Source organism: Hemicordylus capensis, chromosome 10 (genome assembly GCF_027244095.1).
Source record: "Hemicordylus capensis ecotype Gifberg chromosome 10, rHemCap1.1.pri, whole genome shotgun sequence".
NCBI lineage: Eukaryota > Metazoa > Chordata > Lepidosauria > Squamata > Cordylidae > Hemicordylus > Hemicordylus capensis.
Genome location: NC_069666.1, coordinates 20,321,978 through 20,349,154, shown reverse-complemented (window position 1 = coordinate 20,349,154; position 27,177 = coordinate 20,321,978). Strand labels below are relative to the sequence as shown.

Genomic DNA, 27,177 nt, shown 5'->3' with positions numbered 1-27,177 from the left:
AGACGGATGGCTTCGACAATCCAGTGTGACAGTCTTTGCCTGGACAAAACTTGTCCCATGTTCGCCCCTTTATAGGCGATAAATAGCCTCCTTGATGAGCGGAAGGGTTTTGTCTTGGAAAGGTAAAAGAGAAGTGCTCTTCGCACATCCAGGGAATGTAGGGCCTTTTCCAACGGGGTGGTTGGAGACTTAAACAAGGTAGGAAGCACCACATCCATATCCAGCCGGAGAAGATCTTTATCTGGGTAGAACCGGGCATAAGGGACATCCATGCGAAGGGTTGCGAGTTCACTCACCCTTCAAGCTGTGGTGATAGCCACTAAAAAAAGCTGTCTTAAAGGATGCCAGCTTCACTGTTGTGGAACGCATGGGTTCGAAGGGTGGTTCAGTTAGTGCAGAGAGGACCAGAGAGATACTCCGCTGCTCAAGAGGTTTTCTGACAGGAGGGTACAGATTAGTGAGGCCTTTCAGGAAGCTCTTGCATGAAGGGTGAGAGAACACTGTTTTCCCATCCCAGCCTGGATGTCGAGAAGAAATCGCAGCCAAGTGGACCTTAACTGACACGTTCGATAGCTGACTTCAGAGAGGTCAGACAGAGCAGGACAGGGGAAGCCTCCTTAGGGTGGAAAGCATGGTGAGCAGCATAAGTAGCAAAACTTTTCCATTTGCTAGCATAGTTTTTTCTCGTAGATGGCTTACGCTGGTTTAGCATGATTTGCCTCAACAGTCGATCTTCCACGCTGTTAGTTGCAGAGTGAGCACTTCTGGATGAAGAAGGTGCCCGTTTTCTTGAATCAAGAGGTCTGGACGGTTTGGAAGCCTCTGATAAGTCGAAGCTAGTTTGAGTAGATGTGGAAACCATGCTTGGCGGGGCCACCACGGCGTGATCAGGATGCGCTTTACATGGCCTATTAGAAGACATGCTACAACTCTGCTCACCAGATGCAATGGTGGGAACATGTAGGTCCATTGTGCTGACCAGTCCATCTGGAAGGCATCTCCCAAGGACTAGCAGTCGTGGCCCGCTCTTGAGCAAAACAGCTTGCATTTTGTGTTCTGCGCTGTAGCAAATAAGTCGATTTCTGGGTGATCCCAAAGTAGGAATATCTTGTGGAGGTACGCGTCGTTCAGTTTCCACTCGTGCCGGGTTTCCGCAGAGAATGAACAACTGAGGCCATCTGCCAGTATGTTGTCCTTGCCCTTGATGTGGATGGCTACTGGGGTGATGCTGTTCTTGCCGAAGGCTGGACTCCCTCCCCCGATGTTGAGGGGGACCTTATCGGGGTTGGCGCTGGTTGTAAGTCTTGGAGACTCGGTACCGGTAGAGCTGAGGCTGGAGGAGAAAACACTGCTTCTATTGCCGACGTTGATGCCTGCATCGGTGCCGAGTTCGATGTCGACACAATGTTTGGAGCTGTTGATGTTGAGGTGTCTCTGGGCGTCGAGATTGGCTTCGGCATCGAGAGTTCAGCTGGATGTGCTGCCGTTGATGCCGAAGCGGTCGATGTCGAGGGCCCAGCGTGTTGAGTCGGCGTTGGTGCCGATGGGGCTGCCGGTGTCGAAGGCTTCGATATCAGCACGAGAACCACCTCCTGGACAGACTTCGGTGACAGGGTCGAGCCTGATGTCGACCTCTTCCGCGTTTCTGCGGCGGGTTCTCCAGTAGTCGCCATTTTCTCACGCGATCATTTTGAGGATTTATGGGTTTTTACAGCGGGCAACGGGGTTTTAGACTGGGTTGAAGCCAGGGCCCCCGAGCCATGAGCCTGAGGAGATTTCTTTGATGCAGCCGAAGGCGCTGCCAAAACATCTTCATATATAGCAGCCCTCAAACGGAGTTCTCGATTTCTCCAGGTTTGTTTAGAGAACGATTGGCAAATATTACAGGAGGACGTAATATGTGCCTCACCCAAACAGAGCAAACACAGTCTATGCGCATCTTGTGAAGGCAGTTTTGCCTTGCACTTTTCACAACGTTTAAAAGTCTTTTTCCCCTTTGGGGTATCCATATCGACAAGTTAGTTCATTACTCACAAGTGCGTGGTGTTAGTCAGTCCAAAGTCAAAGCCAGGTAGCAGACCGAAGAAAGTTTCCAAACCAACACATTTTAGAGTAGGCAGAAATGGTAAGCAGTCCGGAGTCATTCACAGTAAGGCAGTCCAATCAGGCGGAAAAGCAGAATCGCAAGGCAGAAGGTTTAACAAGAATTCCAAGGTCAGAAGTCCAGAAGCAAGATAGTAGAACTTTTAAAGATTTAAGGAACCAAACCGAGGAGCCGTAGAAACCGAGTGAACCGATCCCTATGGCGGTCGCAAAGGAACTGAGGTGCCTGCACTTCTTCCCGCCTTAAATAGCCACGTGGTCATGTGGGGTGGGGCGCAGGAACCGAAGAGGAGCTGTAAAACCTGACACCGAGAGGCTTCCGCGCAGACGCAGAACCCATTCTAATGGATTCAACAGATCACGAACCAGATCATCTAGTCACAACTAGACCCTTCATGTGGAGTGTTGGGTTTCTTTGAAACTATATATCTTTGCTGCGATGTTGTCAGTTACAAATGTTATAATTGCTCTGGCTGCAAAATAATTAGAAGATATTCCACTTCTGTGATGTCCACTGTAATTGCTACAGGAATTAGAGAATGTATAAGCTTTAGAAAGTGTGATGTTGCAGCCAAGTTGGCAAACCCTTTGGCTTTGGGTAATTGATAAAAGCTAATTTTTGGTTAACTGGCTGTAAATGCCAAGTTTTATCGACCAGACTATGAGCTAGATTTAACGGTTTGGGGAAGGTGGGCATAACCCTGTGTGGCTACCTTGCCTCAAACTGGCGAACCTAAACTCTTTCTGGGCTTCCCTCTTCAATCTCTTATTGGTTGGAGAGGCTATTTGTTGGATCTGAGGTTTCTTTTCCTTTTATAACTTTAGTTTCCTCTTCTGCCTCTTAGTGTCCTCCTTCCCCAGCTACTTCTCATTATCTAAAAGAATCAACCGTTTAAAGTTCATCATAGAAGTGGTCATAGAAGGGGCAGAGGTTTTTGCTTTTACTTTTCTCTATCGGCACTCTTGCCTATCTTCCTTTTGGATTTTATATGGGATGTTGGTTTTTAACTCAGCTTTATTCAAAGCATCAGGTTTGGGTTCTTGAGGCAACTAGACATGGCAGAATAGTGGCAGACATCCAGACGGAGCTACTCAATAGTACTACTTAGGAGCTATGCTAGAAGGACTGCTTAATTTCAAATGGAACTACTCAGCAGTTATTTAATCTGGATGTCAGCTAGTTTCCTTATTTGGCAGTATTAAAGTAGGATTGGCAGCATGTCCGCATGCTACTGGGAATGGTCCCAGTAGCGGCCATCTGGACATGCCCTATATATTACAACCACCACAACTGAGAGGAAAGAATTTAAATTGCTGCAGAAAAATGTCCCCATGACAAGGAGGATTCTTTCACTGGAGACAAAAAAAACGCATATATTTGCTATTCAGATATTGGGATTTGCTACAACAGCTTTGAATATCCATGTCAACTGAACTTACCTTCTCATTTAAGCATGCCTGGAAATCGCTCTTCATATCCATAACGGCCACTCTGTCCTGTGCTCTTTTGGGGCCACTTACATATGGCACTATAGAACTCAGGTTTAGATGTACAATCTAAAAAGAGAAAGCCTATTTAATAATTATTGCCCAGTTTATAACTCCATATTGATCTGTGGCTTTTACATGAAGTTTATATATATTCTATCAAGTTTCTTTTTAGAAATACAACTTTTTAAAAACGTAAGTCACATATTAAAATAAAAATATAAAATATGTAAGATAAAAATAAACAAACAAACATACAAACAAACAAATATTGCAGCCAGAGAAGGAAGGATGACTTTTTTTTCTTTTAGAACTGGCCTATCTCTTGCAGTTACAGAGCAAGCTTTTTGGATGGGGGAGGGAGAGGCCTAACAAATGGACAAGCCTAAAAAACACAGAAGCGACCGATATTTTGAAAGTGGCAAGGTCATACTGTAGTTACCTGGGAATATTCAGGATCTTCTGTGGAAAGCTGATAATTTCTGAACAATTTCACAGTTTTAAGATATGATTCCATGGACTTAAGCTTAGCCTCATCAAAGCCTGTGGGAAGCATGTGAAGACTTAGAGAACCGTCTACAGATGAAATACAACTATTTGACAACACAGAAGACATCTCAGTACACAATTAATGGCCAAAACCACGACCTACAATTGTGCCTCTCACTTCCCTTCATGCTCCAATTCCCTCCTTCAGGCAAACCACAGTTTGCTGTAATGTTCAAACTGCTGGTTCAAACCACAGTTTGCCTTTAGGCTGGAACAGGAAAGTACAATTTGAATTGAAAAACAAAACCCAGATCTGAGGACCAGAACTGTGCCTCAATACAGCTGAAGAAAAATATAGCTAACCAAATTAAAAGTTTCTCAATAAATATATACAGGGCTGGTTGATATGCTGCCACTAGTACAGCTACACCACTACATGGGAAGTGTTTGATCCAGTGAGAAAATACTGTGAAATATTATACTGCTTCAGCCAAAAGATTACATGTGAAATTCTAAGAACCAGGAACTTTAGCGCTAGTCTTACCTGTATGTTTTAAATGCTTTAGCGTCACATTATCTATAGGGAAAAAGCTCAGGATAGCACCATATTCCGGACACATATTTGCTATTGTTGTTCGGTCACCTATTGAGAGCTGGGAAACTCCAGGCCCAAAGAACTCCACAAATTTCCCAGACACTCCTGCTTGCCTTAGTTGCTGTTGGGGAAAAAAAAGAAAACCCACTTAAATATTGCACAAAGAACAAAGAGAAATGCTATAGCACAATACAAACGTACTGTGGCTTGCCCTGGACCCAGGGCCATGACCTGTCATGTCCAGCTGCATCTGGCCTACCACCACTACTACTAGTCTTTATAAACGACATTTTCAACAGAAGTCCTCAAAGTGGTTTACACATAAAATAAAATAGAACGGCTTCCTGTTCCAAAAGGGCTCAAAATCTAAAAAGAAATATGAAGTAGACATCAGCAACAGTCACTGGAAGGATGCTGTGCTGGGGTTGGATAGGGACAGGTGCTCTCCCCCTGCTAAATATAAGAGAATTGCCATGTTAAAAAGGTGCCATGTTAAAAGGGTGCCTCAGTTAGTGGGGGTTTCTGTGCTCCTCTCAGTTTTCTGTCTTAAGGCCCGGAGACTTGAAGTGAGACAGAGAACCACATCAATAGCCTGACATGGGGGCTGGTTGACTCTTTTTAAATTTATGAAAAAACAGTTCCTGACCTCAGGTGTGTTGCAACAAAGGTGAGCTGTTCTAGTAAGAACTAATCAGACTACTTTCCTTTCACTGTCTCTACAACTAGTCTAAATTTTGTTCAAATCGAGGTCCACAAGTTAGATCTCTTGCAGCTCAAATGTTCACACATCCACCATCTTGGATCAGGGTGGATGACATCATCATAATCTAGGCCATTGAGGTGTCCCTATATGCCCCTACAGCTGTAGCAAATTTGATTCAAATTGGTTAAGCAGTTCACAAGTTCGCCCACTTCAGCCTCCAAAGTTTACACGTCTGCTATCTTGAACTGGTGTGGACAACATCATCACAAATTATGTCACTGAGGTGTCCCTGCGTGTCACTCACTGTAACTGTACCCAATGGTCAGGGATCCTCAATGTTGGGCCCCCAGATGTTCTTGGACTTCAACTCCCATAATCCCCAGCCAAAGGCCACTGGGTGTGGGGATTATGGGAGTTGAAGTCCAAGAACATCTGGGGGCCAAACGTTGAGGATCCCTGCATTAGGTGGTTCACAAATTAGCCCACTTGTGCCTCATTAATTTAACTCATAAATTAGTTTACACGTCCGCCACCTTGGATTGGGATAGATGACATCATCCCAAACAATGCCATTAAAGGAATTGCAGGTTTGCTTGGAACAGCTGCTTCACCAAGTTTTATCTTGTACCCATGAAGGCGGCTTCAAATTCTGAGATCTTGAAAAACGACCACTGACGACATTGTAACAAGAGAGAAAAATCTGGCTCTTTATTTCACCACCCAAGCACCTGCAGTAGAGCCTGCACACCTTCATAGTAGAGAGAGAGCGCGCTCAAATTTACCTTAGTAATGCTTAGGACGATATCTATTGAGGTGGCAAGTGGGTTAGCCGAGCCGGTCAGTTCACACCCAACCACCTCGGGCAAGGTGAGGGTGATCGGCATTCCGAGCATGACGGCTTCCGTTTCAATTCCACCCACACCTGGAAGGAGAAATCACACCACTTAGCAGCTTCCTAAGTAACTCATAAAACATGAAAGGATATGGTGAAGTCTCTTAATAGACCTTTTCCTGCAGTAAGAAGTAATTATTATATTGCTGTGAAAAATTCAGTAGCATCTCCATTGTAATCTAACTTCATTGCTGGGAGGCATGCAGAGTGAACTGGCCATACTGCCCAATCCAACTGTTTTTCAAGTCTTTCTAGATGCAGATTGTACAATCTGGTTTCAACATTGTATCAATCAGAGAGAAACACTGAAATGAGACACGTGTACCTTATGTCAGCTCATCAGAAGTGTTTTCATATGTGCCTTAGTGACAGAAAGGAAGCACTCCCTCCTCCAAACTGTGTGCAAACAATGTTTTATTCATGCATATTAATCAGTAGATTATCAGCTACAAGAGTTAAGACCATGTTTACATTGCAGAATTTCCTAGATATTTTATGCAGTTTTGGTTTCCATTATGAGACTCAGCACTGGAAGTTCTTTCCCATGATCCCATGTCTAGTAGGTACACTCCCTTTCTCACTTTATTTGCACACACTGTAGATTGCCTGTTAAAAGGCACTGAAGGTATATGGGGTCTCGGAGACCCCATGTAAAAAACTAACATGAGGTCATTGCAAACCAAAAATATACCTCTGGCCAAGTTCAGATATCATATCCCCAGTCCAAACCATAGATGGCTGAATCTCAAATATGTGATGAGCTAGCGTGCCCTCAGTCCTCCCATCATGCACCTGGCTTCACACAAGAGTCCCTGGTTTGTTAAGCTACAATTTCCATGATGTCCAAACAGGGAAACTGTGGTTTAAGCATTCCCAGTAATCCTGGTTTTTAAACTGCTACCACGGGTCTATGGTTAAAATGGCTTACTATAAAAACTGATCATGATAAAATAAACCTGAGTGGGGAATATTCATGGATAAAACCCCTCACACAAGAAGAACTGTCACTTCACTTGGAACTGTTCCAAGCCAAGAACACAGGTGCCTTCGTGAGTGTCTCTGCTGCGTTCTTGCCCGTCCACATAGACTCTCACAGGACTGCCAATGTTTCATGGTCACTGTGGTGGTGGTTAGATATAGCTGAAGCCTTATACGATACAATTTCACTTTTTCTATTCAACTGGAGTCAGATCTTTAAGAGTTGTCTTAGCTTAGCTGGGGTCCATATTAATCCAACCTTGGGATTAAAAGGTGCTTTTCAAGGGCAGGAGAGTTTTTTAAAAAAGAGAGAGAGGAAGGCCCTTCTGCCTTGTGGATCCAGGTTCTTCCTTCCAAATCAATATGTTCCAAAGCGTTATCCAGGAATTTTAAAGCCATCAAAAGGACAGAGTCCAGAACAATTTCCAACAGATATAGTAAGGAAAATAAAAGAACAGCCAATCCAGCGAGCTTACCCCACCCCAAGATGCCCAAGCCGTTCACCATTGTTGTGTGAGAATCTGTGCCGACGACACTGTCCGGATACAGGAAGTCTTGATCGTCAAAGACCACCCTTGACAAGTACTCCAGGTTCACCTGGTGTGCCATTCCTGTTCCAGGTGGAATTACTGAGACATTCTTGATACGTTTGGAACTCCACTAGGTCGTTTTAAAAAGAGAAGACAGACAAGTTACATTCTCACACTCTGAACACAGACAGATACAGCAAAGCTTTTTTCCAACTTCCCCCACCCACAAGTCTGCTTGTTGAAGAAAGCTATACAGTCATCCCTCATCATTTTATTTTATTTTTTTAAAAGCAGGGTTTTTTTGGGGGGGAAGGGATTTTGGGGTGATTCTTTCTGTTGGTTACCTTGTTTTATGGTTGCTTCGCGACTGCGATTTCCCTAACCCCGTTTTCAACTATTCCCTATTATTGCTTCCCAACCACAAGGGTTTCCAGAATAGAACCCTCATGGTTGGTGAGGGACAACTGTACCGCCAATTACCAAAGTTACACAATATTTGGAGTATCTCTGCAAATACTTGGAGATCACCACCATCATCAGGAGTCCTCTGTTTTGCTCACCATGATGGCCTTCTCCTTCCAGCCTTGAAGCTGCACAGCAAGGCAGACAACCACCGACACAACTGCCCAGTGGTGACTGCCAGCAGCCTGAATGGCTTTAAGAAGGGTTTAGATAAATTCATGGAGGACAGGTCTATCAATGGCTACTTATAGCCCACCTCCAGCCTCAGAGGCAAGATGCCTCTGAATAGCAGTTGCAGGGGAGTCTTAGTAGGAAAGAAGGCTTGCCCTCACCTCTTGCCTGCGGGCTTCTCAGGTGGATAGGGGTGTGCATGGAACCAGGAAGCCCAGCTTGGTTCCAATCGAACTGGACTCGAACCAGGCCCGGTTCCGTGCATGTCAAGCCAAGCCCCAGTTTGGCTTGAGGCTGAACAGGTTTGGGCCCAGCTCAAAGTGTGTGTGTGTGTGTGTGTGTGTGTGTGTGTGTGTGTGTGTGTGTGTGTGGTGGTTCTACAACTAATACACATATATTTAATGTGTATTAAATATACACATTAAAGAGGCCGGCGGCCTCTGGAGTTTGTGTGCTGCTACACGCTTGCGTGTTTGTGTCCCCAACGGTTCCTGCTCCCCCTGTCGGCCTCCCCCCAGTCTTTTTGGGGACACTTTGGACTGTTTGGGGGCCTTTTAGGCCCTCTCCCTGCTCACGGTGGCCATTTTGAAGGCCGCCACACGTGCACAGTGGCCATTTGCATGCCTGGGTGACACTCCACCCCCTGCGACATCCCTCAGAGTCAACTGGTAAATTTTCTTTTTTTTAAAAAAAGTTATAGAACCCCCAAGCTGGCCTGGGGCGTTCGGCTCAAGGGAAAGCCATCAAGCCAGCCTGGTTCGATAGTGAACTGGCTCAACCTCAAGCTGGTTCCTTCACCCCTACCGGTGGGCCACTGTGTGAAACAGGATGCTGGACTAGATAGGCCTTGAGCCTGATCTAGCAGATTATGAAGTTCAGTGCTTCTTAATCACAGTTCTTTTTTGTTGTTGTAAACTTTAGAAGTAATAGCTGCATATATCTGATATCTTTTAGCAGAATACCCACAAACCCCACACCCTCTCTCTTACTCAACCACCATTTCCAAATGTTTGATATGCACTTTGCAGCATATCCATTACAAAACAAACACACATTTCAACCCCTCTGACTCATCACAATGTTTTTTTTCTTTTGATCTACATAATTCAGATAGGGCAACCACCTTTCTAAGAAATAATTACACTGCTTCTCAACTGCAGGGACAATCCTTGCTCTACTTCTAGCTCCAAGCTTCCTGTGAGGAGGGAATTTCTCTCTGGGACCACTGCTGTAGAGCAAGAGCAAGAACAAGCAGTGAGAGGGTGTCAAAAAGGGTTTTTGCTATCTACTCCCATTTCCTCTCTCTAGACCAGTGGTTCCCAACCAGGGTTCCTCCAGATGTTGTGGAACAACAACTCCCAACATCCCCAGCTACAATTATTTATTTATTCGTCACATTTATAAACCGCTCAAACTTTCGTCTCTCATTCATCTTTCGTCATCCCCATTATGGCTGGGGATGCTTTGAGTTCTAGTTCCACAAAATCTGGAGGATCCCTGATCCTAGCACTGCTCTAGACAATCATCTACCACTCCAGAACAGCAAGCCCTGGCAGGAGATCTCACTCTCAAAGGACATCAACTGTCATCCAGCCTGATGCCAGTGTAGCACATTTCCTGTGGGGAAGCTCTCTTTCCAGGGGTGAGAGCCATTCTGTTTATATCTGGAAATAGGAGCCAACTTACAGGTAATCAGAGTGGGCCCCCTTCCTCCTTTGTCTGCAGAGACAACCAACCAACTATTAACAAGGGTCTTGTTCCAAGTTAATTCATAGTGAGTCTTGTTCTAGGTGTGCTAAAGGAGGGAGGAGTACATCCTTTGCTCAACAAGCTCTCTTTAGACCTCTATGATTTAAATGATTACCAACCAATTTGTAACATCCATTCCTAGGCAAAGTGCTTGAGTGTGTCATGGCAACTCAGCTCCAGAATTTCCTGGGTGAAACTGATTATCTGGTCCTAGTTGATATGCACTGGTTACATATTCATTTCTGGGCTCAAATCAAATTGTTTCTTAACTTTAAGGCCTTAAAGCATTGGAATCTGCATACTGTCTCCCATACAAGCCCTCCTGTACACTCCACTCAACATCTGAGGTCCTATTCCTGGTTCCCGTGGTCCCTCTAATTTTTTTAATCCCAGGTGGGATGAATTTTGTTCTAGGCGGCAATATCAAGGCAGTGTGTGTGTGCGCGCACATTCAGAATGGGGCCTTTCTGATTCAATCTGAGTGGAATCTAAAATGAACTGAGCAGACATCCAAAAACTTGTGAGCGTACACACGTCTTAAGAGGGAACAGTGCCCAGTCCCTCCACCAACTAAGGTTCAGTGGGTAGGCACACAGAGCAGGGCCTCTTTGCAAGTGGTGCCCAATGCTCTCTAGGCAGGCCTGTATGATCTCATCACTATACACCTTCAGCTGCCAGATGAAGACCTGAAACTTTTAAAAAGTCTTCATAGGATGAGAGATTGAATTCATTATTTTGCTTTAATATTGCACTGGATTTCTTAAATGTTTTGAGCTCCCTATAAAATTAGACAGCTAATTAACCACAAACACTGTCCTAGACTTTGTGTTGCGTTTTGGAGAGGAAGCATAGCAACAAGATCCCTGCCCCTTGAGGAGAGTGGCATGGTCTTGGTGACCACAAATTTTTGGTTGGTCATCAAAGCTCTAACTGAGATAAGAACAATGCAGTGGGTGCAACCAATCACCCTCATCACTCCTTTCCCAAAGCATGACACAGAACCACAAGCAGGAGTCAATCTAAAGTATTTGGTCTCACCCTGTATGATTCTTTATGGTAGGAATATAGGAAGCTGCCTTACTGAATTAGAGGATGGGGCCGTAGCTCAGTGGAAGAGCATCTGCTTTGCATGCAGAAGGTCCCAGGTACAGTTCCTGGCAGCATTTCCAGGTAGGGCTGAGAAAGACTCCTGCCTCAAACTTTGGAGAGCTGCTGCCAGTTAGTGTGAACAATACTGAGCTAGACTCAGTATAAAGGCAGCTTCCTATGGTTCGTTTTAAGAATACAGGTGAAACTCAGAAAATTAGAATATCGTGCAAAAGTCCATTAATTTCAGTAATGCAAATTAAAAGGTGAAACTGATATATGAGACAGACGCATTACATGCAAAGCGAAATAAGTCAAGCCTTAATTTGTTATAATTGTGATGATCATGGCGTACAGCTCATGAAAACCCCAAATCCACAATCCCAGAAAATTAGAATATTACATGGAACTAAGAAGACAAGGATTGAAGAATAGAACAATATCGGACCTCCGAAAAGTATACAGTGTACTGTGCTTGATTGGCCAGCAAACTCGCCTGACCTATGGGGGAGAATCTATGGGGCATTGCCAAGAGAAGGATGAGAGACATGAGACCAAACAATGCAGAATTGCTGAAGGCTGCTAATGAAGCATCCTGGTCTTATATAACACCTCATCAGTGCCACAGCCTGATAGCATCCATGCCACGCCGCATTGAGGCAGCAATTGCTGCAAAAGGGGCCCAAACCAAGTACTGAATACATATGCATGCTTATACTTTTCAGAGGTCCGATATTGTTCTATTCTTCAATCCTTGTCTTCTTGGTTCCATGTAATATTCTAATTTTCTGGGATTGTGGATTTGGGGTTTTCATGAGCTGTACGCCATGATCATCACAATTATAACAAATTAAGGCTCGACTTATCTCGCTTTGCATGTAATGCGTCTGTCTCATATATCAGTTTCACCTTTTAATTTGCATTACTGAAATTAATGGACTTTTGCACGATATTCTAATTTTCTGAGTTTCACCTGTAGATCTGTCACAGTTCCCAGCTGCCTGGTACTACTTTGTCTTCTATTCAGAGAGATGGGGGATTCACAATTTTATAATGAATCTATATGGATCTCCACTACAGAACACAGTATTGCCTTTATATAAAACCAACATACCTTGAAAAACTGGAGTCTCTCTCTATTTCTACCAAATTCCACCTCCTGGTTTTTTAACACTGTTTCAGGCCTAAGGAAAAGAACAGGACCCTTCTAAATATTATTTACCTTGCTAAAATGTCACTTATTGCTCCAAGTTAAAGAATCTAGACTAGTTTAAGTCAGGAGAGGATTTCCCTCCAATGAACTGGTAAGTACGAATATTTCTGTACCACTTTTCAACAAAAGTTCCTAAAGCAGTTTACACACACACAGTGTGTGTGTGTGTGTGCACACACACACACACACATGTGAGCACTCCCTGTCCCCAAAGGGCTCACAATCTAAAAAAGAAACTTAAGATAGACACCAGTAATAGCTACTGGAGGGATGCTGTGCTGGGATCGGATCTCAGGGTAAGTACCTCCTGCAACCCCACTATGACCTCTTAAAAAGAAGAAGAAGCAACAGCAGCAGCAGCCTCTTGTTAACTCTGCTATAAGGAACAACTGTCAGATTGCTTGAGACAAGCAGCTCAAATAAAATCTCCTAGAAAAGAACCTGCCTCTAGGATCATGGAGGAAATGGGTGTCTCTTCTTGCAGTTATTTTTAGAGGTAGCTAACCTCAAGCAACTCTGATGTTGGGAAAGAAGCCAGGTGTCGGATTCATGTTATACATGACAAGAAAGTGGGTTTTCTTCATATCTGGCTCTGTCACTGACAATTAGAGAACCAGTAAGGTAACAATTCAAGTGTCAGAAACTGCAGGAGCCTCATTTTCATTCTTCCCCCTCCCCCATTTCTACCCCATCTTTTAAACAATGGTCCTCGGATATTTCATTTTGAGATTCTCTCAGAATACTAATGCATATCACTAATTAAGTCTTGCGGTAAACTAAAGAAATTAGGATGCAAGTCCACGCAGGATTTTGCTATCATTGCTGCCAAATTCCATGTTTTATGTTACATCCATTTATACATTTGCCAGTACAGAGAGCAAGAGAGATGTAATATGAAAAGCGGATCTTGGATTTACCTGCCAGCTATGCTTTTTGGTCAGCTGCTTTTCAAAAATGCTGGCATCCCACCCTGTTTGTATACAAACATACACTGAGCAGATTTCTCTCCTTTCATTTCAATCTGGCTTTCAAGTTTCCCCATGATTCTGCATGGAAGTTGTTTAGTATGCAATCCAATATGAAATAAGCTATCCCAAAATACAATGAAAAGCAGCAGACAATCTGATAAACTGCGGCCAGAATACAATCAGTAGGAGACGTTTGTGAACAGGTTTGATTCATTCTTGCTTCCCCCCTCTCCTATTCTCCAATAGTATTACTGAAGTCTTCAGTCAGTGGAACCCACCCTGATCCCCATTTCTTGCTTCTAGCTGCTCCCAAGGGCTGCTGATGACAATCGTGTGCCACCCTTCTAAAAGGCTTTTAAGTTGCCATTTGCATTAGACAAGCAAGATCTCTGAACCAGCCAATAAGCCTATCTTGTATCCCATGAAATATCCCTCTCTACCTCCGGCAGAAAGCAGCCACAGAGAAGGGGAGGTCCAGTTTGAGATCGTGTGGGGAGGCAAAGAGTTAAAGTCCCCTTCCTCATGCTACAATTGTGATCTGGTTTAGGCCATGCAGCTGCTGATTATGAGTCAAAATTAAGTTTGTAGGCCCCAATCACCCAACAGGCACAGTGTGTCGACTGGCCTTTAGTGCAATCTGAAATTGTGCCTGTTAAACTTCATGTTAAAACTTAAGGACTTGCATCCTAATATATTTAGTTCATGACTACTAAGGGAGGCAATGGCAGCAAGTCAAAGCAATGGCATAAAGTCTCATCAGCGGAACAAAAGTAACTCCTAAAGCAAAAAGGAAATCATTTTAAAACGTACTCAGGCACTGGTTGAAGATGAAAAGGACACAGTAGAGGTGTGTTCTCAATCTGCACTGACAGCTGTCCCGAGTTACGACTCGATTCGCTATCACATGGCCCTTTGCAGCTGGACTGGCCTCTGCACGATAGTTTCCGAGGTGCTTTAAGCGGAGAAAGTTTTGCTGGTGGTCTTTGCAGTTCACCACCTCCAGGATTTGGAGTATTCTGTATTGCACTATCATTAAAGAGAGAGAGCAAAAACATGTTTAGTTTGTCAAAATCCTTTGAATTGCACAAATTCATGGAGGACAGGTCTATTAATGGCTACTAGTTGGATGGCTATAGGGCATCTCCAGCCTTAGAGGCAGGATGCCTCTAAATACCAGTTGCAAGGGAGCAACAGCAGGAGAGAGGGCATGCCATCAATTCTTGCCTGTGTGGGGGCTTCCCAGGGGCATCTGGTGGGCTACTGTGGAAAACAAGGATGCTTGACTAAAAAGGCTTTGGGCCTGATCCAGCAGGGCTGTTCTCATGTAAGAGATAAATGCTCAGGCTTTGGTGAACCTCAAGAGACAAAGAATTCCACCTGGGGAACCTCCATCATGCCTACAATTGTTCAGAATTGGTACCGGGAATGTACACTTAGAAGGTGCTCTATGCTCATCTCTGCCCAGATGAACCAACGTAGGAACATGGGTCTCTAGCCACTGAAAGCTTTATAGGTCCAACTGAGCATTTTGATACAACAAAGACAACAGGTACCCAGTAGCAACTCTAAAACCACCCTGAGCCATTTTGGAAGGGTGGTATAGAAACTGAATTTTTTTTAAAAAAAATAAATTAAAATTAAAATTAAATAGTAGTGGAAGATGCTTCTAAGTTTAGTGACTAATCCCTGATAGTATGGCAGACTTTCAGGAGACATAACTAATAACTATCACCACCAATTGGGTGCAACTGTTTCTGCCCCAGTGCAAGATGTTGAATTAAATGACACACCTGCTTTCCCAGGCTAAAATTTCATAGAGTTCTAGGATGTCATTCTACTGTCAACAATACCAAGAATAAGATAAACATAAAGAGCAAATATCAACTTAATAAATAAATACCATTTACTGAAGTCAATCTGCAAAGAATGGTCCACAGTAAGGTCTGTTGGACAGGCAGGATACACTTTTGTCGGATCCCCTCCAAGTTTTTTCACTGCTTCCCTCATAGCAGCAAAATCCACCATTGCAGGAATTCCACTGACAAAGAGAGAACATATACAAAACATTTTTCCTTGATATTTGAAGGGTTGGGTTTTTTTAAGCTAATGCCTGCTGTTAACTCCATGCTGCTATGATCACTGTGCTATTTAGGTATACAAAGGCTTAAAGAGCACAACTAGGTCGAAGAGTCAATAAAATACTGTGTTACACAGAATTCACATCTGAAGCACAGAGCATATTAAAGGAGCAAAGCGAACTGAAAAGTTAGCTTGTAAAACTAAGCCACTTGACATAATGCTGGCAGACACAATAATTCAGACAATGAATTAACCATCGTTAGAATTGTGACTGCAGCCCCTAAACTAATGAGCCTGCCTGCTCCCTTGTCTCCTCCCCTGCTCACATGGCTAGGAATCCTAGCTTGTTTAAGCTACAGCTTTTGCAGACCCAGGAACCATGGTTTAAACTCTGGCTTACAGACCAGGCTATCAAACTATGCTTAGATGACAGTCTAAACCAGTCCTACTGCTCTCAAAATATTCAGAAGTAAGGTTCCAATGCTTGGTTACAAAACTAAAATCTTTCCCAACCCTTCCTCCCTGTACCCGCCACACCCTCAAGTCAGAGTTTAGGATCAAGGAACCCTCAGGAATGGCATGGGATGTATCTTCTCCCTCCCCACCCCATGCACGCACACACACCAGCATGCAGGGAGCTTTCACTACCATCTTGGTTTACCCTGCCCCAACATAAAAGAGCTTTCTGCCTTTCCCTCTGCAATCTGCATGCTGCACAACAATGTGCAGCAAGGGTTTAGATATCTTTGACAATTACCGTCACTCATGCACTGGTAAAAGATGGTGGGCTGAAGCCAGCATGATATGGGTCCCAGCGGCGAAACAGTACATTACAGGAAAACATAATATATGCTGCTTGACTGGGGGGTGGGGAGAGGACAAAGTTTCAGGGATCCATATGAAATATTCCAGAAGACATACATCCTGTATACAGTCCTGGTAACTTCAGTGGGATTAGAAGTATGCATGAAATCTAGCTATGTACACTCTTCTCACAAAGCTCTTACTAGAACAAGAGTGAAAGTGTGCTAAGCACAGATATTTAAAGTTTCTGACAGTATATGGAAGAATCGTTAGTCATACATATTGCAGGATAAGCAGTACAATACAATGATACTCCATTGTTTCAATTACTTTTCTTAGACATTCATGGGGTGCAACTAACCATTGCCAGTATAAACCTACATGAATAGCCAAACCCAGCAATTAAAATATTGAGACCACCCCACCCTGAACATTCAGATAAAGTCTGCATTGCTGGAAGAACTCATCATATCTAGGTAAAATATACAAGAGCAAAAAATGTGACTTACGTAAAATCTTGGAGGACGACTCTGGCAGGACAGAAGGGCACTTCAACATGGTTCTGTTTTATTTTCCAGTCTAAGATGTTCATAGCATCTTCTTCTTTCACTCGGAAGTCATCATGGTTACGGACAGCAGCTTCGAACATGACCCGTATGGCATAAGGCAAAATATCTGCATAGATATACAGTAACACAATTGGTCAAGGAAATAATTTTAGGTTTTCCACAGTTACTGTCCTGTATTTCCCAAATGAAGAAATGGTGTCATTTCAGAGTTATCTAGTCACCCGGATGCAAGATCAAGTTGACCATGCAAGAGAGGCCTAGGTTAGGATGTGCAAACTCTATAAAGGCAAGAGATGGATCCAAAAAATGGTGTTTTACATGTGGAAGGCATCCTTTCCTCAAGCAAGAGCAGTTTAAACATAGCGACATAGGAAGCTGCCATATACTGAGTCAGACCACTGGTCCATCTAGGTCAGTACTGTCTACACAGACTGGAAGCAGCTTCTCCAAGGTTACAGGCAGAAGTCTCTCTCAGCCTTGTCTTGGGGGGTGCCAGGGAGAGAACTTGGAACTGTGCTCTTCCCAGAGCAGCACCATCCCCTAAGGGGAATATCTTAAAGTGCTCACATATGGAGTCTTCCATTCAAATGCAACCATGGCAGACTCTGTTTAGCAAAGGGGACAATTCATGCTTACTACCACAAGACCAGCTGTCCTCCCATGTAACTTTCTGCTAGTTCTTGGCATCAGGAAGGTGAAACTAATTTGAAGATGTTCTGTTTGTGAAAGAGGCTGAGCAAGCTCTTCCATACCTGAAAGCCTTGAAACTGGCACAGAAGAGTATTGCACTAACACCTATACAAGTGTTATTGGAGCAGCATTAGCAGCCATTTCCCTTCTGCTCGTGGTTCTTAGAATCCAACCCAATATGAAAAGTGAGACTGTTACTTTTAGCACAAATTTAGAAATACAACCAAATATCAACCTATGCATGTTGGTTTTGCTTTCTGGTACGGGAGGAAGAAATGCTATGGTTTGAAGGCAAGCCCGAGTCTTCCTCTCTATAGAGTTTTCAAGAACTGACAAGAATATACTCAAGGACTGATCAATGCACTTTAGGGGTGTGTATGGAACTGGTTCCGTGCACACCTGGGAGACGGGGAGGGGGGCCAGTGTGCATACATAATACTGGAAGGGACCCCAAGTGCATGCGTGATGCACGTATGTGTGAGAGACACTTCCGGTATTATGCTTACCAGGGCGGCAAGAGCGTATACAGCTGCCCCACACCAGCAGTTTTTGAAGCACCACCAGAGGGGGGAGCGTAGCGGGGGAAGTAAGAACACCTTCCCCGTACCTTAAAGGAGCACCCCCCCCTTCGAGCCAGCTTGAACGCTGATCTTTCGAACCGGTTTGGTGGTCTGTGACTAGACCGCCGAACCAGTTCATGCACATCCCCAACACACATCATTTAAAAAACCACAGACAGTGTGATATTTTGTCACCTGAGCCTCAAAAATATTCTTGGTAACGTAAGAAATGGTTAGAAAAACTCCTCTAATAAGGAGAACAAATCAAGACAGGAAAGTCATTCATACCAAAAGCCAACAAGAAACATATTATAAACCAGATGGTCACAACTGATGTGCTTTTATTTTACATACAATTAACATTATGTACAATCCTGGCACACATCTTGTAAACGCAAGTGTGGGGAGCAAATTAACCTCTCCCTCTTTCAGGTGTCTACAGCTGGTGGGATTTTAGAGTACATTGACAATTCTCTGTCAATGTTATTAGCTTTGGAGACTGATTAACCTAACCAGAGTTCAGTATCCTCACAGGTGACAGCTCAATAAATATTAGATAGTATTACTTATCTTCTTCAATTAAGGAAAATACTCAAAGTCTAACAAGTGGTGCTAAGTAAGCCAGGCTGTTCCAACTCTATGCTTTGCTGATATTTTCAGAGATGTGGAATGGAACACTTTCTAGAAAGGTTTTACATGGCTATATTTTTCAAGAGACAAATTTTCCATTTCTAAACATGTGCTCTTTCATAACATTAGTAACACTATTAGTGGACAGAATATCAGTCGAACTGGAGAGTTTCAAAGCTGTAATTTATTCTTTTTTCTCAGATGACATGCCTTCTAGCATTCTGTTCACATGTTCAACCACCACACTGAGCGGTAATGGGTTTTCACCCTCATTTCCCACCCTCAGCACATTCAAAGGACTGCAACAAAGGGCTATATAGAGATACAGAGCCTCCTACCACCTCCCAATGGAAGTGCAGAGGTCAGAATAGACACAGTAGGTGCAATGATGCCCCCCCCGCCCCAACACCATTTGTAGATTGCTTGCATGCTTGGGTAGAATACAGGGAGATAAATCATGCTTTGTAAAGACATATATCTTTAGTGTGGCACTCTTTAGGTGTGCTCACATTACTATCTTAAGCAATTATCAGTGCCTTCATTTCTTCCTTTTAATGCTTCAGATAAAGCAGATGCATGTTGCGAAACTGTTATGTCTTAAAACCCACAAGTATTTAACAAAAATAATTTAAGTAAAGTTTTGAACACAACATTTAAACCACATTAAAATATCTCTATTGACCTCCCCTGACCCCAATATTTCAGTTCAAAAAATCTTGACTACTGGAAAGAGATTTACTCAGTATGTAGAATAAGTATACAAGTTTAGTTTTGTTTATTAAATGTAAGTCAAACCAACATGCCAAATCGGATCCCAACTGATTTAGGGTGCGGGAAACTGTTCTAAAAGTAGTCTCCTATTCAAGATTTCCAGGAAGCTCACATTACTGGATATGTTGTTTTCCAAAGATGAACATGTTAGGCAAAGCAGACAAGATATACACAACTGTTCTTACAACAACCTATTTTCTCCCAGTTTGGCTCACTTCCAGTATCAGAACCGGACTCGGAGAAGAGTACTTCACCCAATGGTGAAGTTAGACAGGGGCAGGGTTTCATTCCACTGCCCACATGTTCATTCTTGCATTTAAAAAAACAACAGATTCCCCATCCACACTGTACCCTGAAGAGGGCAGATATGTGCATTTATATGGTTGCTTTTGCCTCATCTAAGTTTAGCCTTCAGGTAGAATTATACATTCTGCTTCACCAGTGGCTTTCAAGTTGTAGGGGAATTTTGGCTTCTGGGTAATCTTGGGCATCCTCAGAAGCTTTTTAAAAGTCATTTAGGGATCAGTAATGGCAGAGACATTTCCCTGAAAAACAGTTTGCACATCCTTAATTCTCCCCACAACATGCAGACACAGAAGAGTGTTGGGTATATTCTGAAAACCAAAGTGGCTGCCTTGGTTTCATCTAGTTTCGCCCTTACTTTGACTGTTTTGAAAAGACAAACAACACTTTAACACAACATTAGAACATTCTTTCTAAAAGTATATGTTTTTGTTTATTCGTTTAAGCCTTTCTGATATGCCATGATCAATACGGAGAAAACCAGGCATTTCTGTAAGGCAAATTGGAGATGCCAAGGCTTTTAAAAATAAGGTTGTGACATGCTCAGGAGTTTTCAACCATCACCTCAGAAGGTACCAATACTTATTCTGTTTAACTATAATTCAGAATGATAAATGGCAATAAAAGAACAGCAAAATGGAGAGACTAGAGCAGACTAGCAAGTTTGACAGGTCCACACAGCTCGGGAGGCCAGAAACTGTTGCTGCAGGGTTTACCAGCTTGCCTATAATTAGTTGTGCTTATATAGCAGACACAACGTAATACCTCCCTTGTTAGCAAATTCATATAAAGTTCTGAGTATAAAAACTACTTATGAATCAGCAAATGCGTTTTAAATTCAATTTAGCAAACAGCAACACAGAATTTCTCTCTACCCTCTTGCAATTTCCTCCTTTTAAGTAGGAACAAGGATTCTTGTGCAGAACTTTAACTGTAAGAGTTTTACAATTACCTTGAAGGCTTTCAACCTGACATCTATCTCTCTGACCTCACTTGCAATATTATTTATATACCCCTAGAATTCATCAGAATAAAAAGGAATCTAAAAAATAGTTTTAGGAACATAAGAAGCTGCCTTATTCCAAGTGAGATCATTAGTCCATCTAGATCAGTTTTACTTACCAAGACTGGGAGTAGCTTCTCCAAGGTTACAGACAGGAGTCTCTCTCAGCCAGATCTTGAAGATGCCAAGGAGGGAACTTGGAACCTTCTGCATGCAAGCCTGCAGGTGCTCTCCCCAAAGCCGCCCCATCCCTTAAGGGGAATATCTCACAGTGCACACATGTAGTCTCCCATACAAATGCAAACCAGGGTAGACCCTGCTTAGCAAAGAGGACAATTCATGCTTGCTACCACAAGACGTGCTCTCCTCCCATTGGATTTTGAGATATCAGAGATAACAGTTAAGTATAATTACATTTCTAACAATTAATATCAAGGCTGATGAATATAATTCCACATGCCCATCAAGATGGTGAATGCTTTTTAGAGATGACCAGTGTTCCCTTTAAGGCATGTACACACTCACACATTTTTTTATGTCTGTTCAGTTAATTTTAGATCCCGCTCAGTTGTAATCAAGAAGGCCTCACTCTGAATGCAGGTGCACACACACTCCTTGATACTGCTGCCCAGAATAAAATCCATTCCGCACACAGATGAAAAAAATCAGAGAGAACACTGGCCTCATCTCCTACCCCTGAAGGTACCTTGATTCCCCCCCTTTACTTTTAGCACTTATTGTATTTCTCCCTAACACACAACCCTTTCACGGAATAGCTCCACTGACTTCCTAGATAATCCCAAGTATTCCACTGTACAACTGTCAACAGAAACTTGCTTTTGACCTAGATTTTTATTGCTCTGGGCAAGCTTCCGAGTTTAGTAATCAAGGCTCTCATGTGCCCTGAGCTTCAGCAGCTGTCAGGTTTCAATACTCCAGAGGACTGCTCCTTTGTTCCTGGTGGGCAAGCCAGGCTGTAGCCTAATTGGCTACTGGCTATGGTCATAAAAACAGAGAACCTTCTGGAAGGTGGCAGCAGGCTTTTGATCAGTTGCTTAGAAACCTCAAGAGTGCTGGGTTGCTGCGTCTTTAATCTTTCACCTGCTTTCAGTCATGCTCTTATTGTTCGGTCTCTTGTGAAACTTCCATAGAGTTCTTCTCTGTTGTTGATTCTTGGGGGAAAAAATAGTATTTGGGACAAAGCCCTCCTCTAGAACTCTCTCTTCTTGATCCTTGAACCAAAATCTGGTGTTCTGATCTCAAGGCCTGAGATGGGCTTGAAAGGAGTTTGCTTATGCCTGGATCCTCGCCCTGATCTCAAGAGCCTGGCTAGTTGATCCAGAACTGGACCTGCTGTAGCACAATTCTTCTGGTAGTCAGTATTGGGCTAGATAGACTAATGGTCTCAGTATATGACAAATGCATAGGTTCATAAATCTGCTTTTCAAAAGCTACACAGAGCAAGAACAGTTTGGGTTCCTGTTTTACAAGATAATGATTGAAGGCCAGTTACAGCTAGGCTGAACAAACTGATAAACAAAGGGTGCAATGCACAATTACTCAGCAGTAAATTGCACTGAACACAGCAAGACCTATTTCTGAGTAAACATACATAGAATGGATTCCCCTGAAAATCTAAAATGGACTTTAGATCTCTAGAAAAATACAGACTTTGACCAGAAAGAAAGCAACAGTATTGCTGCTACTAAATTAAGGTAGGGAGAGACTGGAGACCCAGTTATGCACATTGGTTAACATTATTTCCACAAATACTGAATTTTGAAACAGCTTTTTCAAGCATTTGAGGTAGCCGAGGAAGGTCACACAGATTACTGTAGCAGTTCAGGTGAAGCAGCTTTCTTCAATAAAACCTGCCTCAACAGCAGTTAATTGCAATAGAAACTGAACCTTATTCTCTAGCTCTAATTTTAGCAATCAGCAACAAGGTAACCAATTCAGCTAAAAAGCTCTAGATGATGCAGAAAATTATTGCAACAGTGGTGGCCACTCAGATGCCATTTTTCATTTTAAAAACACACTAAAATGCATAGGGACTGTACAGGAATCAACCTTGTATGGGTTTATAGCTCCCCAAAGGAAGTAACTTGCTCTTTCAAACAGAGGATGGACAGCTGTCTGTCAGGGATGCTGCAGCAGTTTCCTGCATTGAGCAGGGGGCTACACTAAAAGACTACCAGCTCTAATAGTCCAATATCCTATGATGCCTTCAACCAGCCAATTGCAATGGGCTTAGATATGCCAAAATCTACATGGTGTTATGCCTTGCATGATAGGCAACAGAATTTGGTCCTGTCACTATTCATTAATATAGATTCGCCTTGTACGAAAACTCAAATTCCTGGAGATAAGAAGCCATTTCTTTATCATTATAAGCTGCTTCCTTGAATCCTAATCGCTGAGCACTCACAAGACCAAATCCTGTTCCCTGTCATGGAAGTGCAGCATACAGTCCGATACTATACAGAATCAGGCATACTAAACCCATTGAAATAAGTTGGCTTAGGCACACCAACGTGTTACAGGATTATAGCCTTAAAATGTATGAATACAGTAGTTAAATGTCAAAAATATGAAGCAGTTACCATAGAACAGTGTGTAACAACACTTTGCAACAATTATGTCGCAGGACAGATCAGCGTCTTAAATTAAGCAATTCATATGAATATTTCTGCAGAACACTGCAAGTTCACACTACTGTAAAGAAGAAAATGTTTAATATTGTGGCATAACACAACAAGGAACCATGGTTTACCAAGTTATATCAAGAAGAAGCAATTAGAGAATAATTACCATATTTGGTGCCTCCTAGTTTAGCAACATTGTAGAACTTCTTTTCTGTACTGTCATTCAGTTGTTCAATTATATGCTGAAATGGGCAATCTGAAAGACAAGCCATCCAGATATTAAATCATTCATAAAATAAATAGTAATACTAAAGATTTAGAATAATGGGGAAAGACTTAACCATTGTCCTGGGCTTCTTAATCTTTGGCATTATATGCTAAGTTATGAGGCCATTTGATTGTTTCTCAAAAGATTTGAGATGAGAAGGTACTTCAGGCATAACTTTATCACCCTGCACATGAACTATATAGATGGAATATGGGTTGTAATTCTTTCAGCAATAACATCTCTTGTCTGTCCATCAGGAAATCCTGAGGGACATAGCACTAGTAAGTGATGTAAAACCCCTAGAAGAAATACATAGAAATGTGTACAGGAGAAATACATAGGAAGCTTATAGCAAAATAGTGTAGGAAGTATATGGGTAAATCTAAATGAGGAAACAGGTACAGTACAAGTTATCTGGCACTCCAATCCTCTGATTATGGAAATACTATATGCGAAGTGTTTTAAGGCATTTAGTATTTATAGTGCACACATCCCATTGTTATTAAACACAGTCTACTAGTATGCCAATTAATTTCATTGAGGCTTATGTCCATGTAAGTGCTTAGGCCTGCACGTTTAAACATCAGAGATTATTCTTCATTATCTGGTCACTATATTATTCTATTATCTGTTGGTAACAACCAACAGATAATAGTACTGTACTAGAATTCTAGGAGACATATGAAATAACGAAGTACAACCTAAAAAGGCTTTGCACAATTTAAGGTCTTTAGTTATTGTGTAACAGATTACACTGATGCACTCTCTTCCAATGCTTCATCAGCCCTTCTTTCTAATTACACAACAGCTACATTGGAAAGCAGTAACATCTGGAGGAATAAAAAAAGTCTACATGAATTTTCTGAGGGGATTTTCCCTGCTCTGAACGACGAACACATTACGCACATGGGCCACAATCTAGGGTTAAGTACACTTAAGCCTTTTGATTTTGGTGGACTTAACACACACAGGCCTGTGGTAGATTGAGGCTATGCTGCTTTATTTCCACTGTACTATTATAAAACCAAAACCAATGCTATTATAAAATAAATGCTAAAAACTTTATACTACTGGGGATTAAAAAATGCTTGAGCCAGAGCCTGTGACTAAGTAATTTTTATTACATAAACCAAGTACTTTGATTATAGTTTAAGTGGGTTTAAGTGGAGTTTACATACCACATAATGGACTATTACCACATTACTTTTCTTAACAGTAACCATATAGGGCTGATTATAATCTATAAATATTTCCACATGTGCATGTTTGGTCATTCATATTTTGGCTTTTGGAACCAAAACCCATTTTTGTAAACAAAGGGTGAGAAGTAAAACTCTCTTGTCAATTCAACACAACATTTGAAGGAAATAATGAATCAGACTTTTTTCATTAATAACATAAGCTAAACAGACTCCATTAGCCATTAAACAGAGATTTCCCAGAGATGAGGGAAGATCTGTCCACTAGCCTCCCCAATTACTATGATAACCTATTTCATTTTAGTGTGCACAAATCATCTTGGCAAATAAGTCAAACACCTTTGTTAGAACAGGTGCTACAGAAGGAACAGGAAAGACCAAGCCCCAAGTATCCTTTTCACTCCCTTATTTGCATATGTGAAAATACCAGAGACCTGAGGGTCTTACTGAATGGGAAAAGATGAAGAGGCTTGCAAAAATCCAGAATGAGACTGGCAGGATTCAGATGAGTTAGTCATGACTACACAGCACTAAGTTAGTTGTGACTAAGTCCCATTTAAATTAATTAGTCATGGCTAGCTTGTCTCATTAAGCTAGCCATGACTAATTAATTTCAATGGGACTTAGTCATGACTAACTTAGTCGTAATACTGCCTAAGGGTAGGGGAGACAAATAGCTACTTGGTTTTTTTTGTTTTTCAAGAACAACACACAGCAAAGCAAAAATCTAGATACAGAAATGCTACAAAATACATGCCAAATTCTAGCTCTCATGGGTAGGGTGCTGAACGACAACCAACCTGTAACAACATTTTCCCCTTGACATACAAGCTTTCTACATGCAGGGTTGGACCCTCCTATCAAGTGGCACAGCCCTGCCACAGGAAAGAGGGAAAAGGCCTCTATTTCCTGGGTGGGGGGAGGCCTGTATCTCCTAGACCAGGGGTTCTCAATGTTGGGTCCCCAGATGTTTTTGGTCTTCAACTCCCATAACCCCAGGCAGCCTTTGGTTGGGGATTATGGGAGTTGAAATCTAACAACATCTGGGGACCCAACATTGAGAATCCCCATCCTAGACAATGGCGGCAGCAACAAGTCTGACAGTTCCCTAAGCAGAGGAAACCCCTGAAAGTAGAAAACCAGCATGTCAAAAAGGCTATGCCTAGCTTTCTGCATGCAGGGCTGGACGGATTGCACGGAGGACCCTCCTTTCAAACAGTACAGCCCGGCCACAGGGAAAGTGAAAAAAGGCCTGTATCTCTCTCTCCTTCTCTCCTCGACAATGGTGGGGGGTGGTGCTGGGGAGCCCGACAACAGCTCCTTCAGAGGAGGGAAACCCTGAATGTAGAAAACCAGCAACCCCCCCTTGACATGCTAGCTTTCTGCAGGCAGGGCTGCTGGCTGGCTGGTTGGCAGGGAGGAGCCTCCGAACCTGCAGCGGGCAGCCCGAAGGGGGACAGACGGGAAAGGGAAACCAGGCCTGCGCCTCCCCTCTTCCCCTGGACAATGGCAGGACGGGGGTGGGGGCTCCCTAGAAGGGGAGGGGGAGGAGAAGGAGGAAGCAGGGACGTGCCTGGCACAATGGAGACGGAACAGTTACAGCGCGGGAGGGGCAGAGACCGGAGAGATGGGAGCCGAGCGGGGGGGGGGCAGCGGGAGACGGGGGTACGCCGAAGGGGGGATCCGCGACGCTTCCCTCTCCTCCCCGTGGTGGGGGTCGCACTGACCTGGCCTGGCCGGCTCCATCGCTGGCGACCATATTCTTCCCACAGGCGAAGCGGCGCTGAGGGAAAGATGAGGCGAGGCGGAGCGAGGGTGGGGGTGAGGGAACGGCGGGGGAGGGGGGTGGAGCCCGCCCGCGAAGCACCGCGAGAGCACGAGGGAGCGGCCGCCGCGCACGAGCCCACGGCCGAGTCTCTCTCCTAGCTTCGGGCGCCCCCCGCGCCTCGCCTCAGGCTCTCGCGAGAGCTTCCGCGGCAGCAAGAAAAGAAAGCGGCTCTAAATCTCGCAAGATTTGCCGGCGACGGATGAAGGGGCGGGGGAGAAGGAGCACCCGGGCGAATAGCGGTGTAGGCAGCGGGCTCAGGGTCTCGCGAGACCTTGCGGAGCCTTATTTGTCATGCCAGGAGATATTTTCTCTTGCTTTTTTTGGGGCGCGGGGGAGGGGGAATTGGAAAAAAGGGGATGTCTTTAATAAAGTTCATCTAAAAACGACGACATCGAAGACAC

The 27,177-nt window shown here is 43.3% G+C and overlaps 1 protein-coding gene across 2 annotated transcripts in view; it reads right to left on the bottom strand.

The window, feature by feature from the left end:
• The window catches only part of IREB2 (iron responsive element binding protein 2), a 46,353-nt gene extending 19,476 nt beyond the window's left edge, over positions 1 to 26,877 (bottom strand). Inside the window, exons 1-11 of one of the 2 annotated variants that reach the window (XM_053272330.1) lie at positions 26,676 to 26,877; positions 23,648 to 23,737; positions 16,820 to 16,985; positions 15,328 to 15,465; positions 14,238 to 14,453; positions 12,361 to 12,430; positions 7,725 to 7,908; positions 6,161 to 6,300; positions 4,625 to 4,796; positions 4,034 to 4,134; positions 3,544 to 3,660 (exon numbers count right to left, since the gene is read on the bottom strand). In XM_053272330.1, coding sequence (XP_053128305.1) covers positions 3,544 to 3,660; positions 4,034 to 4,134; positions 4,625 to 4,796; positions 6,161 to 6,300; positions 7,725 to 7,908; positions 12,361 to 12,430; positions 14,238 to 14,453; positions 15,328 to 15,465; positions 16,820 to 16,985; positions 23,648 to 23,737; positions 26,676 to 26,694 — 1,413 coding nt within the window. In that variant the 5' untranslated portion in view covers positions 26,695 to 26,877. Of the gene's footprint in view, positions 1 to 3,543; positions 3,661 to 4,033; positions 4,135 to 4,624; positions 4,797 to 6,160; positions 6,301 to 7,724; positions 7,909 to 12,360; positions 12,431 to 14,237; positions 14,454 to 15,327; positions 15,466 to 16,819; positions 16,986 to 23,647; positions 23,738 to 26,675 lie in introns of those variants that run through there. The other variant, XM_053272331.1, reaches the window with a different exon arrangement.
• Positions 26,878 to 27,177: the final 300 nt, after the last annotated feature.